This window comes from Cotesia typhae, unplaced genomic scaffold (genome assembly GCF_013202065.1).
Source record: "Cotesia typhae breed Kobodo isofemale line unplaced genomic scaffold, CoteBio_Ctyphae contig_69, whole genome shotgun sequence".
In the NCBI taxonomy this organism is placed as follows: Eukaryota; Metazoa; Arthropoda; class Insecta; order Hymenoptera; family Braconidae; genus Cotesia; species Cotesia typhae.
In genome coordinates, this window is record NW_027423763.1 from 1,241,798 (window position 1) to 1,258,811 (window position 17,014).

Sequence of the window (17,014 nt, forward strand, 5' to 3'; positions counted from 1 at the left end):
TTTAATTAAAAAAATCTTAATAAATTTTTTTTTTATTTAAAAATTTAAAATCAAATTTTAATAAAAAAAATTCTGAATAAATAAATAAATAAATTTAATAAAAAAGTCTTCCGACGTAATATTATTATTATTATTTTAATGTAATTTATGTTAAATGTGCAATATAAATAATAAATAAAATTAATTACAGTATGATTTATTTATTGTCTGTACAACTTAAATATCCTGTTACAAATCCGGTGACAGAATAAATAGAAGTTAATTTTTTTTATTTTGTATAATGAAGATAAAGTGTGTTATGTTACAAACCTCTGATGTTCGGGCGGTGTACAGACTTAAGGACTAAATAATAATAATTGGAAATTTTCGCTCCCAATAATTCTAAATTTAAAGAGTTTGTTTAGAACATCCATCTGGGACCGAACTTGGCTGGTGGCTTAGGAGCGTCCTCAGGAAGCGACTGAATCGGCTCGTAGACTGGAATCTCTTCTACGGGCTTGGGTCGCTTTGTGTCGTGGACTTTTACCTCGCAGAAGTAACCGTAGGGTGGTCGCTCAAGGTTCATGTGTTTTAGGACGCATTTGTCTAATGCTGCTTGTGTGTTGCGGCATCTGAAATTTTTTTGTCGGTCTTATTCTTTTAATTATATAGATTAAAAAAATTTAATCCATTAATTTTATAGAAAAAATTAATAAAAAAAATTTTTTATTAATAAATTTAATAAAATTATTTGATTCAAAAAATAAAATAAATAAAAATACTAACGGCATAAAAGAAGTATTCGCACTTGATTGATAGACACAATTATAGTACTGATCAAATTCCTGGTAACAATGTTTTTTAAGTTTCCTCAAAAACTCAAAAGCGCATGCCGTGACAGCTTTTCCTTCATCGACACATTTAACTTCACTAAGTTCGGTTCGACATAGCATAAATTCCTTAAAAAATAACAATAAATAAATAAATCTGACATTCCTTATAATTGAATTTTTTGGTTATGATTAAATTACGTAACTTAAACAATTACAATAATTAAATACACAATAGTATATTTTTTTTTCATTACATGTAAGCCTTTGAAATTTTTAAAATTAATTTTAATTAAGAACTTAAATGATAAATAAAATAATTGAGACTTACATTGTTTTGGTTTTCGCAATATTTTCCAAGATAAAATGAAGCAGCGTGGAGAACTGGCCAAGATAAATTTATTTCTGGCACAGTTAATTCTTCTTCAGTAGGTAATGGTATTTTATCCGTAACTACCATCTTATTTGTTTATTTTTTTAATAAATAATAAACTGTTTGGTTTTTTTATATTTTAATTTTAATTTATTTATTATTTTTCACAGATCAAGACCAACAAAATTGCTGGCCTGTCTTCGACTATCGATTCTTTATTTTCAACTTTGCGGAGCTAGCGCCAACTTCAGACAGGTCAGACATTTTTTTTTTTTTTATTTATTTAATTTAATTGTCAAAATTGGAAAATTTGTTTTTTTTTTTCAATAAATTATTTTAAAATTTCAATTTCTATTTTTACAAAAAACAAAAATTTTAGTTTATCTTCAATATTAGAAACTTATAAATTTATTAAATAAATTTTAAAAAGTAAAAATTTTGTATTTTTTAAATTTTTGACAGAAAAAAATTATTTTTAAGGTTAGTATTTTGAAATTTTTTAATCAAAGTGTCAAAAAATTTGAATTTTTTATTTTTATTAATAATTTTATACAAAATTACAATTTTAAATTGTAAAAATTTTTAAATTAGTTTTTAATTTTAGAAAATTGAAAAATTTTGTGTTTTTTAAATTTTTGACAGAAAAAAAAAAATTATTTTTAAGGTTAGTACTTAAAAAATTTGTGATTTTTTGGTTTTTTTTTTTTTTTTAAATTAAACTGTCAAAAATTTTCGACTTTTTATTTTAATCAAAAAATTTTAGAAAATTTTGAATTTTAAAAATTTTTGACACCAAAAAATAATTAATTTGTAATTTTTTTTTTAATTTCTCCCTGTCAATATTTTTTTAAATAACTTTTCTTGAAATTATTTATTAATTAAAAAATTTTTTAATTATTAAATTAATTTTCATAACAAAAATATTTAATTTTGTAATAATAAATTTAATAAAATTCATGAAATAAATAATATAAATTTAAAAATTTTTTCAGAAGCTTTACCTGTCGCCAACTTCATTCCAATAAGTACCAATAATAATAATAATAATAATAATAATAATAATAATAGTAATAACACGAACAACAAACATAATCTGCCAGTAAAAGCAAATCCGAAAAAGAAATTCAGTATTACTTAACCATGGCAAGTGCAGAAAGTGAAGAAAACCTATCAGACTTATTCGACAGCGGTTTCAAACAATTCACAAGCATCCAGAACACGCAATCAGCCACAAACAGCCTTGAAGTGCAGCTAGAGGTAAAAAAATGCATAAGTGTCTTTGAAACTGCGACAAAATTAGTGTCTCTCGCGGACATGTTCAGCCGAAACGAAGAGTTCAGCGAGATTCCAACGGAGAATATAAAATACTTCTTGCTGCCGGCATTGCTGGGGACTCTGGCGACGAAGATCTGCGACCGGGAGAACAGGATGCATTATTTAAAAGTCTCCGAGGTTTATTTTTACGATTTTTTGGAGCGGGTCAAGTCTTACGGAGTTGTGAACGTTGAAATTCCGAAGAAGAGTCAAGAAGACGATGAAGAAGATGATGATTCTAAAAAAGGAGGGGATAAAAAGAAAACGAGCAACCTGGAGAAGATCGAGGACATGGTCAGCGTGAGGAAGCTCAAGCTGATGCGTTACAAGGAGCAGAAGGAGCTCAAGGACAAGCTGGAGGTCTACCAGAAGAGCATGGACAACCCGAACCTCGACGACGAGACCAAGCGGAATTATTTCACCACTTTGATTAATCTCTACGCGCTGGAGGCTGTCGATGAGCTTAATTCTCTCAAGGAGGAGAAAGCCATCCTTGAGCAGATGAAGCTCATCAATCCGGAGGATAAAAAGAAGGACTACAAGCCTCCCAAGCTCCAGCCGATTATTATTACTAAGAACCAGCTCCAGAAGCAAGTGCTTGGTGCTGGGTATCCTAGTCTTCCCGTGATGACTGTCGAGGAGTTCTACGAGAAGAAAATCGCCGATGGAGAGTGGGCTGCTCCTGGGACCAATGTTGGAGGCAAAAGTCTTCAGGACATGGCTGCCAATCAAGGACAAGAGGATCCTGAGGTTCTCGAGAAGGAGCAGCTGGTTGAGAAGGATGATGAGGATCATCTTCAGAGGATGCGCGCTATGGACGAGTACAAGGACACTCACAAGCGCGGATGGGGCAATCGATACAACAGGAGCTAAGTTAGAATTAGGGGATTTTATTTTTGTATAAAATTCATTAAAAATTTTTTATCTTTTTAAATAATTTAAAAAAAATTTTGCATTAAAAATTATTTATAATTTTAAAAAATTATTTCTGACAAAATTAACAACATTAAAAAAGGGTATAAATAAATTATCGTAATAATAAATTTATAAATTAAATAATGAGATTTGAAAATTCCAATTCATTAATTTGTCAAATCGCACATATAATTGCAAGCGTTTATATATTTACAATAATTCATCTTCAAAAAAATTAAAAATATTCAACAATTTTAAAATAAAAAATAAAATTATCCAAAGCAATAATTTTTATAAATCTCACGGAACATGTACCTGCAATTAATTTTAACTTTTAATTTTGCACATAGTAAAAACACGCCTGAGAGTTTTCTGTGCAAGCTGTAAATTTCTTCTGGGGGTGGACAGAGTCGGTGAGTGATAATTGTCGGCACCAAAGCTTGCATTCTAAAAGAAAAAAATAATTTCAAGTTTTTTTTTCTCTTAATAAAATAGATTATAATTAAAAAAAAAAAATTATTCTTACTTTTTCGTAACATTTTGCCCGCCGAAATCATAAGCGTCATTTTTCTCGCTGAAAATCTCCCCAAGAATCATGACAGCGTCCACATGAGCCTTCTCCATGAGCTTGGACTCATACCCAGTCAAGAATTTCATTTCTCTGGACAATCTGAGCACCTTGTCACGATCTCCATAACTCGCTCCGTTGATAATTTCTATATAATTATCCATAAATTTTTTTTCATAAGACCTGCATGCTCCAAAGTCCAGAAGAATCATTTTTTTGGTCTCTGGGTTGTAGAAAAAATTCGCCCAGTTAGGATCTGTCTGCATGTAATAAAAGACAAAGAGTTCTTTTAAACATAAATGCATTATTAATTTGCATATGTGCTCGCGTGTCTCCATGTCCATTTCTACGCACTTGTCTACTGGTACTCCGTCAATTAATTCTGACGTTAATACTTGATTAGAACATAGCTCATCTGTAAAAATAATAATTTTTTTTTTAATTAAAATTTTTGTTTTTATTTTTTAAATAATTTTTTTTTATTTTTTAATTAAAAAAATTTTTTTTTTTCATAAGAAATAAATTAATAAAAAAAAAAAAAAAAACTTACCAACAATTGTAGGAACATAATACTCAGGATAAGGAGCCAATAATTCTTTAAATTTCTTCGAGCACTCAGCTTCTCTGACATAATCAACCTCCCAGGACAATTCCCGCTTAGCAACCTCTACTACATTGTCAATAAACATTCCCTCTGGAAAAATATTCCAAACTTTTAATACACCCACCAGATTATCAATATCACTTTGAATTCCTTCGGCTACTCCAGGGTACTGAATTTTCATAGCGACTGATTGACCATTTGAGAGAGTCGCCAGATGAACTTGACCTATTGATGCAGCTGCAAATGGCTTTTCGTCGAAAGTTGATACTTTGGATCTCCAATCTGGACCTAATTCATTTACTAATACTTTCTAGAATAATAATAATAACAACAGTAAATTATTAAAAATATTTAGGCTGCATTAGAAAGTGCTTTTAAATAAATAAATAAATACTTACATGAACTTGCCAAGTTGGCATAAAATCAGCGCTTTGTCTGACTCTTTCAAAAGCTGATTGAAGCTCAGGACTTATTACATTGTTATCTTGAATACTTAAAATTTGTCCGATTTTTAATGCAGCTCCTAAAAAATTATTTTTAATTAATCAAGGAATTAATTTTTTAAATTAAATAAGTATTTTATCGAACCTCTAACTTTACAAAGTGTAGCAACAATTCTTTCAGCATTAGCTTTAGTCAAAAAAACATTATCTAGAGTTTTTCCAACGCTAGTTTCTTCTTTGAGGCCAAAAGTCCTTCGGCTAAACTCAGCAAGAGTTCCAATACCTAATCCAACTCCTAGAGTCGCAAAACTGGCCATTCTTCCTAGCCTAGTGCTTGGTACTTTTCTTTCTCTTGCTTCTGTTGATAACTAAAAAAATTAATAATAAATATTGTTAATAATAATGATGAAAAAAATTAACAATAAATATTATTAATAATAATGATAAAAAATATTAATTTTAAATATTATTAATAATTTTTTTTAAAAATAATTTCAATAAATTTTAATAAATTAAAAAAAAAAAATTCTTACAGTAACTCGTGGCTTAACAACAGGTCTCTTAGCTTCTGGTTCAATAATTTTCTCACTCAAAGTTACTTGAACCTTCGGTTCAATAATTCCATCTTCTGCCTTATCACCAATTTTTTTTTCATGTTCAATTTCGAGTTTCCTCAGCAGTTGTTTATCCTTATCACTCAATTCTATTTTAGGAATAGTTTTTTCTACGGTACCAATCGTCTCTATTTTTTCTTTGACGCTGCTGTACTTGATGGGAACCTCCACAACAGTCGATTCAGTAGTTGATGATGATAGTGGTGGCTCTTCATTTTTTTTTATTTCTCGAGGATCTTTTGCGGGATTTAAGACTTCTAGCTTGGAACCTGGATGACTTTTTTCTAAAGGAAATCCTGTTAGTTCCGAGGCTGATTGCTTTGTGTACTCTCGGATTCCTTTTTCGACGACGCAGAGCCTATCCAGAAGCTCTTTTGTCTCTGTGTATAATTTTTGCTGGAATTTAAAAAATTTTTTATTAATTAAAATATTTAAAAAAAATAATTATTGAATTTTTTTATTTTTCTTGTGGATAAAAAAAAATTCTAAATAAGTAATTATAAAAAATTTTTATTTAATAATTAAGAAGTTTCAAATTTATTAAAACAATTAATTTATTAATATTGTTCATTTTAGAATTTAATTTAATCATAAAAAAAAAAATTTCTAAACTTACTGGAACCTTACTTGGATCAATATCTCTAAATTTTTCAACAACTCCTTTTAAATTATTTTCGGCAGCAGATTTGACACTTGAATTATCAACAATATTTTTAACACAATCCTTTTGGTGTTTTAAAAATGCATTTCCTACCAATTGAGCGCCTTTTATTACTCCAATTAAATCCGAACTCCATGGGCGCACCATTGCTGAGGAATCACTGTGTCACAACCTGACGCAATAATAAAACAAAAATTATAAAATAAAATTTTACAAATTTATAAATTAAATTACATAATAATTAACACTATATGTCAATATTCATTTTTTTAATACATTTTTATATTTTTTCTATATTAAAATTTAATAATGATTATAATTTAGGTTAGATCAGAATTAATAAAAACAACTTTTGACTACCTGAAAGTTTTTCTCAAGTCTTAGCTGGGGTAAGATTGGCTTTTTATTACAAAAGTAGAAAATTATTTTTATTGCTGTTGTTATTGTTAGAAAAATGTATAAATTTAATTAAAGTGAAATTGACAGATGCGGGTTCTAAGTATTGAAATTGACAGTGACCTTGGAAGAACACTAGCGCCATCTTGAGTTAAAATTGAAAAGGTCTGTATATGTTTTTAAAAATGAAATTTAAAATTTAGGCGGGAAAATTTTTTTTTTTGAAAATGTTATTCTACAAAAAAAAAAAAAAAAAAAAAAGAATTTTTTTATAAAGTTTTTTTAGAATTCTATAAAATTTAAATAGTTGAATTTTATTTAAAAAATCATTAATTTTTTTTAATTTTATTTTTAATTTTTTGGTTTTAATTATTAAATTAGAACTAAAAAATATTTTTAAAAAATTTCACGCATTGTTTTTCAATTTTTTTATAATTAAAGAAAATAATAATTAATAAAATTAATAAAAAAAAATTAAAAAGCAGTTTAAAAATTAAAATTAAGTTTAAAAATTGTAATTTTTACATTTAGGTAAATGTAGATTTAAAAATAGATGTAGATATAAATTTATTTAAAAATTAAATAAAACTCAGCAAAGATAAAAATGTCAAGTAATAAATCAATCAACGAGGCGTTGTAAAATTTTAAAATTCCTTTCTAAATAAGCATTATATTATCCAAAACTAAAGAGAGTGATTTAAAATCTCTTAATGACATTTTCCCAAGAAAATAACAATTCACTTTGCATTACCTTTTTATGCAGGTATAAACTGACCATCTTACTCCTGCAGTAGCCAATTAGCATTGCCCACCCCCACAAATGTCCTTTTAAGTAAAACTTAACCATAAAATTTGATAATTCAGTCTTTGCTTTTCCTCTCGAGTGTGCACGTGTTTTAAAATTACTAAAATGGAAATCGATCAATTCGAAGGGATCCAAAGAAGATTAAAATTAATCCTGAAGGGAATAAACAAAGTGCGTGACGATTTAGACTTGGACAAAGAAGAATTAAGGAGTAATGTAAAAAAAATCGGGAGTGAAGTTGTTAAAATAGAACGAAGTTTTAAAATCGAAGGATTTGAATTAGTGGACTCGATTTTGGAAGAAGTGACCTTGATAAAAGAGGAAATGAGGAGTGGGAGAGAGGAAGTGAAGGTAGAGATAAAAAAACTCAGTGACTCGGTCGCGAAGTTGGATAAAAAGTGCCGGAAGATTAGCGACGACGCGGATGATCTTCAGGTTCGTCTAAATGTGGCTTTAGACGCGGCAAAACTCGCGGAGCAGCGCTTGGAAGAAGAGAGGGGGAAGAGTGACGTCAACGCGGAGCTGATGGGGAGACTGAAGGACAGGGAGAGGGAGCTGGAAGAGAAACTGGAGGGGATGACCAAGAAGATGGCGGAGCTCAATAAAATGCCGGAGGACGGCTTGGAGAAGACACAGCTTTCTTTTACCGAGTGCAAGTTACAAGAATCCTGGCACGGAGGCTCCGATTTTATTTTCAAGGACTTCAAAGTCTCTCAAGAGGTCAGAGAGGTCGAGTTTAATTTTAAAAACTTTGTCGAGCATAATAAAATTGTCAGAAGAAGAAGTCACGAAGTTTCTGGCTGGGGCTGGCTTGAGAAAATGGAGGACAGGATGAGCAATATTGTCATCAAGGGATTGGACATCGAAGAGGATAAAATTGTCGAGCAGGTTAGTCAGTTTTTTGAACTCACGCTCAATACTCAGATTAAAGTTCTTGCTGCTAAGTCTTTTGTGGATAAGAACAAAGAGAAGGCGCTGCTGGTTAAGCTGGAGTGCGAAGAAGACGTCGAGGAGGTCATGCGTAAACACAAGTTTGGTAAGGACGGCATTTTTATTGAGTATGGTGAAATGACGCCGCAGAGAGAGCTTAGGAAGCAGTTGAAGATTATTGTTGAGAAACAATTGAAACATACTAATTGTTAATTATGATTGTAATTAATAAAAAAAATAAATTTTAAATATTTATTAAATCATATTTTTTTTTTATTCTTAATTTAATATTTTAATTTGTAGAATTTTTTTAATGTAAAAAAAAATATTGTAATTTTTATTTAAATAAATTAAGTTTTTAATTTAATCTGCTTATTATTTAATTTTTTATTAATTAAAAAAAAAAAATTATATCAGTCGTAAATTAATATTTATTTTTTATTGTAACTTTTTTTTTCAATTTAAAAAAATTATTTTAATTTGTGTAGAATTAATTTTTATTTAAATAAATTTAAGTCTTTAATTTAATATTACTATTGTTTGATTTCTTATTAATTAAAAAAAAAAATATGTCGGAAATTTATATTTATATTTATAATATAATTCTTAAAATTATTTCGCTTTAATATAATAATTAGGTTTAATAAACGGCATTTTTGTGACAATAGCTTTCCAATTTTTTCCTCTAACTTGTACCAGTAAATTCGTGCCAGTTTTAGAAAAACTCGAAGGTACGTAGCCCATAGCAATAGATTTCCCAAGAGTTGGACTGGGTCCTCCAGAAGTGACCACGCCTATTTTCTCTCCAGATTCGGTAAGTATAGCAGCGTTTTCGCGGGCTGGCGGGCCCTGGTTTATCGTGAGTCCGACTCGTTTTTTCTGGACTCCTTGTTCGATTTGGGAAATTATTATTTCCGCTCCAGGGAAGTTTGCTTTCTGACGTCTGCGTTTTGCTGGAAATTTTTAAAATTTTTTATTTTTATTTGATTTATTGTATCACTGTACTAAAATTTAAGATAAAAAATATGTGTTGCAAGCTATTCGTAACGTGATTGGTCAAATATATAAGCATGAAAATATATGCAAAGTCTATAGTTAGGTGCGCAAATTTGAATTTTGGTATTTATAAAATAATGGATGAAATATATATTGAAATAAAAAATTTTACCAATAAGCCAACTAAGCCCAGCTTCAACCGGAGTAATTTCTTCATTAATATCATGACCATATAAACATAAACCAGCTTCTAACCTATAAATCCAATTAAAAATTATTAATCTTTTTTCATTCTTATAATTTAGATGAAAAATATGAAAATATACACAAATAAACAAACTATTCGTAATGTGATTGGTTAAATATATCAAAAGCATGAAAATATATGCAAATCCGAAACTTAGGCGCGAAATTTGAATTCTAGTATAAAATAATTAAAAAAAATTTCTAATAACCTTAAACTATCTCTAGCGCCAAGACCAGCCATCTTAACCTCTTGCTGTTCAAGAATCATCTCTACAATGTCTCCAGCATGTCTCCCCTTGAAGGAAATCTCGAACCCGTCTTCCCCGGTGTAGCCACACCTGGTAATCCTCACATTAATCTTCTTAGCCTGCGTCTCTACAGAATTCATAAAATAAACTTCATTTAAATTAACTTCAACGAGTTTTTGAAGCACTTTGGCCGCTCCAGGTCCCTGGAGCGCCACCAGTCCTCGCTCCAGAGGGTCCAGGTACTCCAGCTGCACTCGCCTTCCTCTTTTATCAAACTCATCCTGGAAAACAAGGAAGAAATTCAAACTATTAGAACTAAATAGAAAATATTTAGAGGGAAGAAAAATAGGAACCTTGCGCTGGGTGAACAAATCAATGTCTGAATCCCTGCGACCGGCGTTAGACACTACGTAGAAGCGATCTTCAGCGTCCTTGGTGATAATCAAGTCGTCCAGGATCCCGCCTTGGTCGTTGGTGAAGACAGTCAATGTAGAGCCGCCGGGTTTTAAATTTTTTAAGTCTGCAGTTGTTAAACTTTCAAGGAACTCTCCGGAATTTTTACCCCAGACTATCGTCTGGAGCATATGCCCGACGTCGAACAACGACGCTTGGGTTCTTGTATGCTGGTGCGAGACTGCTATCGCTTCTTTGTATTGCACTGGCAATAGCCATCCCGCAAAGTTTACGATTTTTCCTTAAAATAAACAATTTTTTTTTTTTTTTTTTTTTTTTTTTAATAATTTATACACTTATAAAAGAATTTAAGGAGGAATATAAAATTTTGAAAGCAAAATTATAATTAAAAATAATTATTAAGGTAATATAAGTTAGTTGGTTACATTAAAAAAATATAAAGTGTTGCAAACTTCCAACAGATGGCACATGATCGCTAAATCTGCTCCCTTGCAGAGAGTTAAAATTAAATAACTAAATATTGGTATCAAAATTTTTCTAAAGGCCTTAGCCGTCTTTTTTTTAGACTAACGAACTAATTTTGATCCACGATACAATAATTATCATTAATATTTTCTATAAATCACATAAAAATAAAAAATTTCATAAATAAACCTTAAAAATCAGCAGAAATGTTTAAGAAATAATTTGGTATTAAAAAAAATTTATTCTAGTGTTAAGAAAATTTTTTTAAAATTAAACTAACCTTGGTTTTGAACATGGAAATCATACAGACAAGTTCTTCTAGCAGTCGATTGTTCCCGCACACTTTTGAGATTACAACTGGTAGAGGTTACAAATTTTTTACAACGGAACACGAATGAAGAACCAGAGGAATGTTTGAGATGATTGAGGAGGTTGAACATGATCGAGTTAGACTGACGCGATGAAAATGATGTTGATCAATCGAGAAGAAAGAACTTAGTGTTACATTTACCAATACACTTACTTTGCATATTTATCTCGCAAGTGTTGAGATAATAAACTGCCAGTGCGATAAACTCGCCTCGTTTTTTATTATTATCGATTTGTGCAGGGTTTTGATACTCTGAGGTCATACGCTTGATTATTTGCAATTGAATAAAAAAATTTACTTTAATCATTAATCAAGAATTAAATTTTATCTTCTTGATTTAAGACAGTTAAAAATTTATTTTTTTAATATAAAAAAATTTTTTTACTTACCTTTAGAAGCTTACATCAATTTGTCTTATTCATAAATTTATAATTATTATTTTTTTGATTGAAAAAATAAAGATTTTTGGGAAAAAAAAAAATTTTTTTTTCATTGAAAAAATGAAAAATTGCTCATAATGGTGATTTTTGCAAAAACAAAGAATTTGAAGCTTTGGGAGACTATGAAAAAAAAATCTTAGAGCTTTGAATTTTTCAGGGATTTTAGGGGACACTTGTAGCTTAAAAAATTACCGACGATATCCTTGGTTCATCCATTTTATTTAAAGTTATACCAAGTTATCCAAATATCCTTAATTATGTGAATTTTTGTCGTTTTTTCAGTTAAAGTTTTCAATTCGAAAAAAATTTTTTTGACAAAAGCTATTCATGGTATTTTATAGAGAATATCGTGTAGTTTTCAAAACCCTCCTTCGATTTTCTATACAATCATTATTTCCAGAGTTATTGATTGTCAAAGTGAAAAAGTACTTTTTTGCTTTGACTGACGATAACTCCGCGGCAAACTATCGTGCAGGCTTTTTGATTACGTCAAATTGAAGGGCATTAAATTTTCTAAAAAAACTTTTCAGCGAAATAATGGAAAAAAATTTTTTGAAACCCGTAGATCTTTTTTAAGACGAGAAAAAATTTGGAAAATTTTTTTTTTTTGTAGTTTTCTTAGGATTTCTCCAGACCCGAACATGGTAAAAAATTTTCATGGTCATATCTGAAAAGTAGACACTTGGAGCTACAATTTACTTTTTTTATTTTTGTTGTACGATCATTTTTCTCGGAGTTACAGCTCGTTGAAAATCACCCAAAAAATTTTTTTATATCACTTAATTTTTGTAACTAGTATATATATAATATATATAAATATATAAATATATAAAAATATAAAATCTATGAAAAATTGATGTTGTACTCATCAAAAGCTTTCATTTGAGTACCCACATGCATTTTTGATATATTTTTCATATATACATATATATGATATATATAAATATATAAAATATATGAAAAATTGATGTGGGTACTCAAATGAAAGGTCTCGATGAGAGTAACTTCAGGATGAGCTTATATCTTTAAAAATGCCAATAGTTCACAAGATACAAGATCATTTATCTATAAATAGAGCATTTAATAATATAGATTGAAAAAGGGTCTTAAGACTCTTAAATTAACTAAAATAATCTTAAAAATAATTGAGAAGGCTATATATATATATATATATATATATATATATATATATATATATATATATATATATATATATATATATATTGAATTTGTAAATTTATTTATTAGTCACTAAATTATCATATATTAAAAAAATGAATAAATAAAACCAACATATTTATCACGTTTTTTTTTATATCTCATTATACATATGTTATTACAAAAACAAAAAAAGACATCATTTTCCATTTGTGTGTTCTTTAAATATTAATTTTATCTTTTATTTCTTTTAAACTATCTTACGATTTTCACAAAATTTCACCGATATTCAAAATTTCAATCATATAATCCTTAACTCTTTTATCCTTGTTCACCCTTTGTTCCTACATTTCAAAATCGGGATAATTTAAATTTTTTTTTTTTTTTTTTTTTTTTTCAATTTCCAGAAAAAGGTTTTTTTTAAGGAAACGCTCCTGTCAACATACAATGTACAATGATTACACCAGAAGTATTATCTTCCGTCATTAATAATAATAATAACTAAAATTAATATTAATAATTAATAATTAATTTTCACCCTAAAAAGTTTGAAATTTCACCTTGAATTTCACTTACAAATTTAAGCCTTAACTATACAATAATTCGACTCGAATACAATAAATATCATCACTTCCGTATATATAGATACAATTTAAAATTCCTCAATTATCAATTTTTAATTAATTAATTAATTATTTGTTCCACCTCTTTTTTTTCCATAATTATTAATAATTAAATATTATAATCCATTTATTTTTAATTTATTACATTAATTAATTAATTAAAACATTTTAGGTCGCATAAATATTTATCTTGTTATTAATTTATAAAATGAAAATAGGTACAATTTTTTTTTTTTTTATTTATTTATCCATTATTTTAATAATTTTATTAATAATTTTTTTTTTTTTTTTTTTTTTTAAATATTGGACGCTCTTTATTCGGATTATTTTTATAAATATTTTGTCAAAAGACTCCGAAATATTATTTTAGTCGCTTTATTTTTTTTTTTCTCCCTAATAATGCCCATCGATTGCGATTCTAGTCCACTTGGTAGAATTAATTTTGTAGTAACATACACACAATTATTATCATAATAATCTTTGTTTAAAATTTTTCCCATTATTGTTTTTTTTTTTTTTTTTTCCCTAATACATTCATACACACGCATTAGACAATTGCAACAAATTACTAATTAATAAACACTCCATTTTAGTTTCTAACCTTAAAATTAAATGCCCGTAAGCGGCGTACAAAATGTCGGCAAGTTTTCTAACTTCGAAATGCAACCATTTTGTCGTAAACTTTTTTTCATTACTTGTATTTTTAATTTTATTTTTTTAATTACAAAATTTTTACCAATTTTATTATTTTATTTACATTTTTCTGCATTTCGACGTTTTTTATTATTTTTTACATTAGTCTTTAATTTTATATTTACAGATATAATAATTTCTACCGTACAAAGATAACCTTAATTTGGAGGAAAATATGCCGACAATTTGGAGCCGCTAAAACGGTAAGATTTTTCTTTAAATTTATTTAATTTATATAATTTTAACGTCACATCGGTGTAATTTACAATTATGCTACGCAATATCGTTGGGAATTTTTTATTATTAATTTTTTTTTTTAATAATAACTCTCACTCACTCGTAAAATTACCAAATGATTGAGTTTTTAATTTTAACATCGCTCGTCAATGTTTTTTTCTGTCTTTTTGGGAGTACCTATTTACAAAATTCGAAAATTACGGTTTTGTCCGAACTTCGAATTGTCCATTTGTATTTTTTAATTTTTTTAAAAATTTTTAAGCGGGAAAAAAAATATTTTTACCTGCCCGGGATTCGAGCCCGGTTCCGCGCGGGTGAATCAGAGTAGCCTACGCGCGTAAAAAAAATCAAAATTATCACCCATTTTTCGCTCTTTTCCACCCAAATAATGTTTTTAGAACTTAAAAATATATTTTTACCCGCTTAAAAATTGTAAATAAATAAAAATATGTTAATTTTAAAGATTTTTTACTTTTCTTTTCGTTTCGTATCCATAAATAGATCGTGATGCTTGTCTTTTAGTTAATTAAACGTAAAAACCTTTATTGCTAATTAATTCAACACAATACATCAACTTTAATAATAATAATAATAATAATAATAATAATAATAATAATAATAATAATAATAATAATAGCTATTAATTAATGATTATAAATAAAAATGGAACAATTTATAAATCAAGTGAAATCAATTGTTTCGAAATTGCACATTTTAATAAATCACAATTTTTTTTTTTATATTTTCTAATTCATACCTTTTAAGTAATGAGATTTTCGAAACACTTGACAACAATTAATTATTTAAATAAAAATGCTTTACAAACAAAATTATTACAAAATTTTTTTTTTTTTTTATAACTATATAATAAAAATATTTATAATTATTAACTAATTAATAACACTAAAGTTGTTAGTAATTACAAAAGTCATTTATCGGGTAAATTGGAACGCATTTTGTTTTTAAATTTGTTGATCATTTGTTAATGTTAAATGTATAGTGTTGTCTTTTGTGTTAAAAACTGTACAAATGCGATTTAAACCCGATAAAAATTAACAAAAAAAATAAAACACGTTTTATTTTAAATGCAATTTTGTGACATAAGCGTATTTTTAAGATTTTTGCTGGGTACCGGGTTCGATCCCGGGTTTAATTAAAATTCAAGGTCTAGATGAAACACGCAACGTTAACTTATAAAATTAATATTTAATTATTAATAATTGTAACAGTAGATTAACTAACAATTAATAAAAACTTAATTGTAAATTTAAGAAAATAATTGTTAGTCGTAGTTTTAGCTTTTAATTATTTTTTTTTATTCAAATTTTGGGTTTAATTAAAAAAAATACTCAAATTTTAATTGCAGTTTAAATTATCTCTTATTTTGGCGGGAAAAATTTGGCGGAAAAAATTTTTTAGACTTCAGATACAACCGACCAGAAAAAACTGGGTTCGAATCTCAGCGCCGCCAACTTTTTTTTTTTTTTTTTTTTTTTAATTAAAATTCAAGAGAAAAATTTTATTTTAAAGAATTTAAATAAAAAATTGAAAACAAAATTTTTTTTGGATGAAAAAATTTTTTTTTAATTAAAAAAATACCATCTTCAACTACGACTGACAAAATTGTTATAATATTAATAATTAAAAGTAAAAACTTAAAGTCAGTCATTTTGCACATTTTTAAACAATAATAATAACTTTAATAGTACTTTAAAATATTTAAACATAACTACACTTTCAATAATAATAATAGCTATAATATAAGAGTGCTTAAAAAAAATATTATTGAAAAAAGCTCGACAAAATTGTCAGAATAAAATCTAAAAAATACGCTTAAGTCGGTAATCATTGTATATCGTATTCGACGCCGATTCGCGACGTTCGTAAAATAGTAACGCAAATTGAATAAAATTTAAAAATTGTTGAGGATTATTCCGTAAGTTTTTCAATCGCGTACTACAAAAATTACGACATCGAATGGAAATAGAAGCGTGGGAGTAAAAACTTATAAAATAATAACCGAAGCTTCAAAAATTCATTCGCACATTTTTAGACTGAATTTTATTTAAACAACCGTCGTGATTTTTAACAATTTACCATTTCACACTTTTACTTCTTTTCAACTTTTGTTTATTCATTACAAGGATCGACTCGAGTCCGATCGCCGATTTACGGCGAAACGACCAACGAAAGGAGGCTTTTTGTCAACGCTGATTGTGGTCCCGCAGATTTTTTCTCTCTTTTTCCGAAATTTATTGCCGATTTGTACTTTTTGACTAGATTCGAATTTGAATTTTTAGTTGTTTTTTTTATTTTACCTGCGGGACAGTGCGTCGGTGTATTTTTGCCCAAAAGGGGACTTCGATCAAACTTAATCAATACCATTAACGATCACTTTTTCTTATCCAATGTGTTGGAATTTTTTCCGAACACGTGAATAGAAAGTTTGTGATTTTTTTAAAGTAACAGTAACGCGCTGTGTTAAGATAAATAACTGTACGTAAAAATTTCAAAATTAGAAACTTAACGTTCGCTTTTTTTTTTTTTTTGAGTTTTTTATTTATTTTTTTATTATCTGTCAATTTTAATAAATTGTAGTTTTGATAAAAAATTAAAAAAATTTTTGAACATAAATTTTCAATAAAAATTTTGAACAAAGTTTAAAAAAAAAAAGTTTTGAACAAACTTTTGA

At 27.8% G+C, this 17,014-nt stretch overlaps 5 protein-coding genes across 5 annotated transcripts; 2 read left to right on the forward strand and 3 right to left on the reverse strand.

Moving 5' to 3' along the window:
* Positions 1-184: 184 nt before the first annotated feature.
* On the reverse strand, positions 185-1,396 carry Nd-19 (NADH dehydrogenase [ubiquinone] 1 alpha subcomplex subunit 8). Its single transcript, XM_074251231.1, has 3 exons — positions 1,141-1,396; positions 766-938; positions 185-611 (listed from the first exon to the last, which is right to left on the reverse strand). The coding sequence occupies exons 1-3, from the start codon at positions 1,267-1,269 to the stop codon at positions 401-403; spliced, it is 513 nt and encodes a 170-aa protein (XP_074107332.1). The 5' UTR covers positions 1,270-1,396; the 3' UTR covers positions 185-400.
* Positions 1,397-1,514: 118 nt separating this feature from the next.
* On the forward strand, positions 1,515-3,555 carry Tap42 (immunoglobulin binding protein Tap42). The gene is made up of 2 exons (XM_074251226.1): positions 1,515-1,662; positions 2,175-3,555. Exon 2 carries the CDS (start codon positions 2,323-2,325, stop codon positions 3,367-3,369), a length of 1,047 nt encoding a protein of 348 aa, XP_074107327.1. The 5' UTR covers positions 1,515-1,662; positions 2,175-2,322; the 3' UTR covers positions 3,370-3,555.
* Positions 3,556-3,668: 113 nt separating this feature from the next.
* Positions 3,669-6,811, reverse strand: Coq8 (ubiquinone biosynthesis protein COQ8, mitochondrial). Its single transcript, XM_074251218.1, has 8 exons — positions 6,662-6,811; positions 6,257-6,473; positions 5,560-6,036; positions 5,172-5,394; positions 4,982-5,106; positions 4,530-4,893; positions 3,938-4,394; positions 3,669-3,858 (listed from the first exon to the last, which is right to left on the reverse strand). The coding sequence occupies exons 2-8, from the start codon at positions 6,446-6,448 to the stop codon at positions 3,684-3,686; spliced, it is 2,013 nt and encodes a 670-aa protein (XP_074107319.1). The 5' UTR covers positions 6,449-6,473; positions 6,662-6,811; the 3' UTR covers positions 3,669-3,683.
* A 692-nt stretch (positions 6,812-7,503) lies between these two features.
* Positions 7,504-8,818, forward strand: LOC141532708 (uncharacterized). The gene is made up of 2 exons (XM_074251150.1): positions 7,504-8,390; positions 8,448-8,818. The coding sequence occupies exons 1-2, from the start codon at positions 7,608-7,610 to the stop codon at positions 8,643-8,645; spliced, it is 981 nt and encodes a 326-aa protein (XP_074107251.1). The 5' UTR covers positions 7,504-7,607; the 3' UTR covers positions 8,646-8,818.
* Positions 8,819-9,011: 193 nt separating this feature from the next.
* Positions 9,012-11,373, reverse strand: LOC141532707 (aminomethyltransferase, mitochondrial). Its single transcript, XM_074251149.1, has 5 exons — positions 11,082-11,373; positions 10,276-10,616; positions 9,884-10,203; positions 9,601-9,683; positions 9,012-9,385 (listed from the first exon to the last, which is right to left on the reverse strand). Exons 1-5 carry the CDS (start codon positions 11,239-11,241, stop codon positions 9,045-9,047), a joined length of 1,245 nt encoding a protein of 414 aa, XP_074107250.1. The 5' UTR covers positions 11,242-11,373; the 3' UTR covers positions 9,012-9,044.
* Between the last annotated feature and the right edge of the window lie 5,641 nt (positions 11,374-17,014).

Coding starts and splice junctions, on each gene's coding strand:
- Nd-19 (XM_074251231.1), bottom strand. CDS start 1,269: ATGGTAGTTACGGATAAAATACCATTACCTACTGAAGAAGAATTAACT. Junction 939..1,140: donor ATTGCGAAAACCAAAACAAT/GTAAGTCTCAAT, acceptor TTATTTTTTAAG/GAATTTATGCTATGTCGAAC. Junction 612..765: donor GCGAATACTTCTTTTATGCC/GTTAGTATTTTT, acceptor AAAAAATTTCAG/ATGCCGCAACACACAAGCAG.
- Tap42 (XM_074251226.1), top strand. CDS start 2,323: ATGGCAAGTGCAGAAAGTGAAGAAAACCTATCAGACTTATTCGACAGC.
- Coq8 (XM_074251218.1), bottom strand. CDS start 6,448: ATGGTGCGCCCATGGAGTTCGGATTTAATTGGAGTAATAAAAGGCGCT. Junction 4,395..4,529: donor TTATGTTCCTACAATTGTTG/GTAAGTTTTTTT, acceptor TTATTTTTACAG/ATGAGCTATGTTCTAATCAA. Junction 3,859..3,937: donor GGGCAAAATGTTACGAAAAA/GTAAGAATAATT, acceptor TTTTTCTTTTAG/AATGCAAGCTTTGGTGCCGA.
- LOC141532708 (XM_074251150.1), top strand. CDS start 7,608: ATGGAAATCGATCAATTCGAAGGGATCCAAAGAAGATTAAAATTAATC. Junction 8,391..8,447: donor AGGATAAAATTGTCGAGCAG/GTTAGTCAGTTT, acceptor CTTGCTGCTAAG/TCTTTTGTGGATAAGAACAA.
- LOC141532707 (XM_074251149.1), bottom strand. CDS start 11,241: ATGTTCAACCTCCTCAATCATCTCAAACATTCCTCTGGTTCTTCATTC. Junction 10,617..11,081: donor TTTCCATGTTCAAAACCAAG/GTTAGTTTAATT, acceptor GTTTATTTTAAG/GAAAAATCGTAAACTTTGCG. Junction 10,204..10,275: donor ATTTGTTCACCCAGCGCAAG/GTTCCTATTTTT, acceptor CTTGTTTTCCAG/GATGAGTTTGATAAAAGAGG.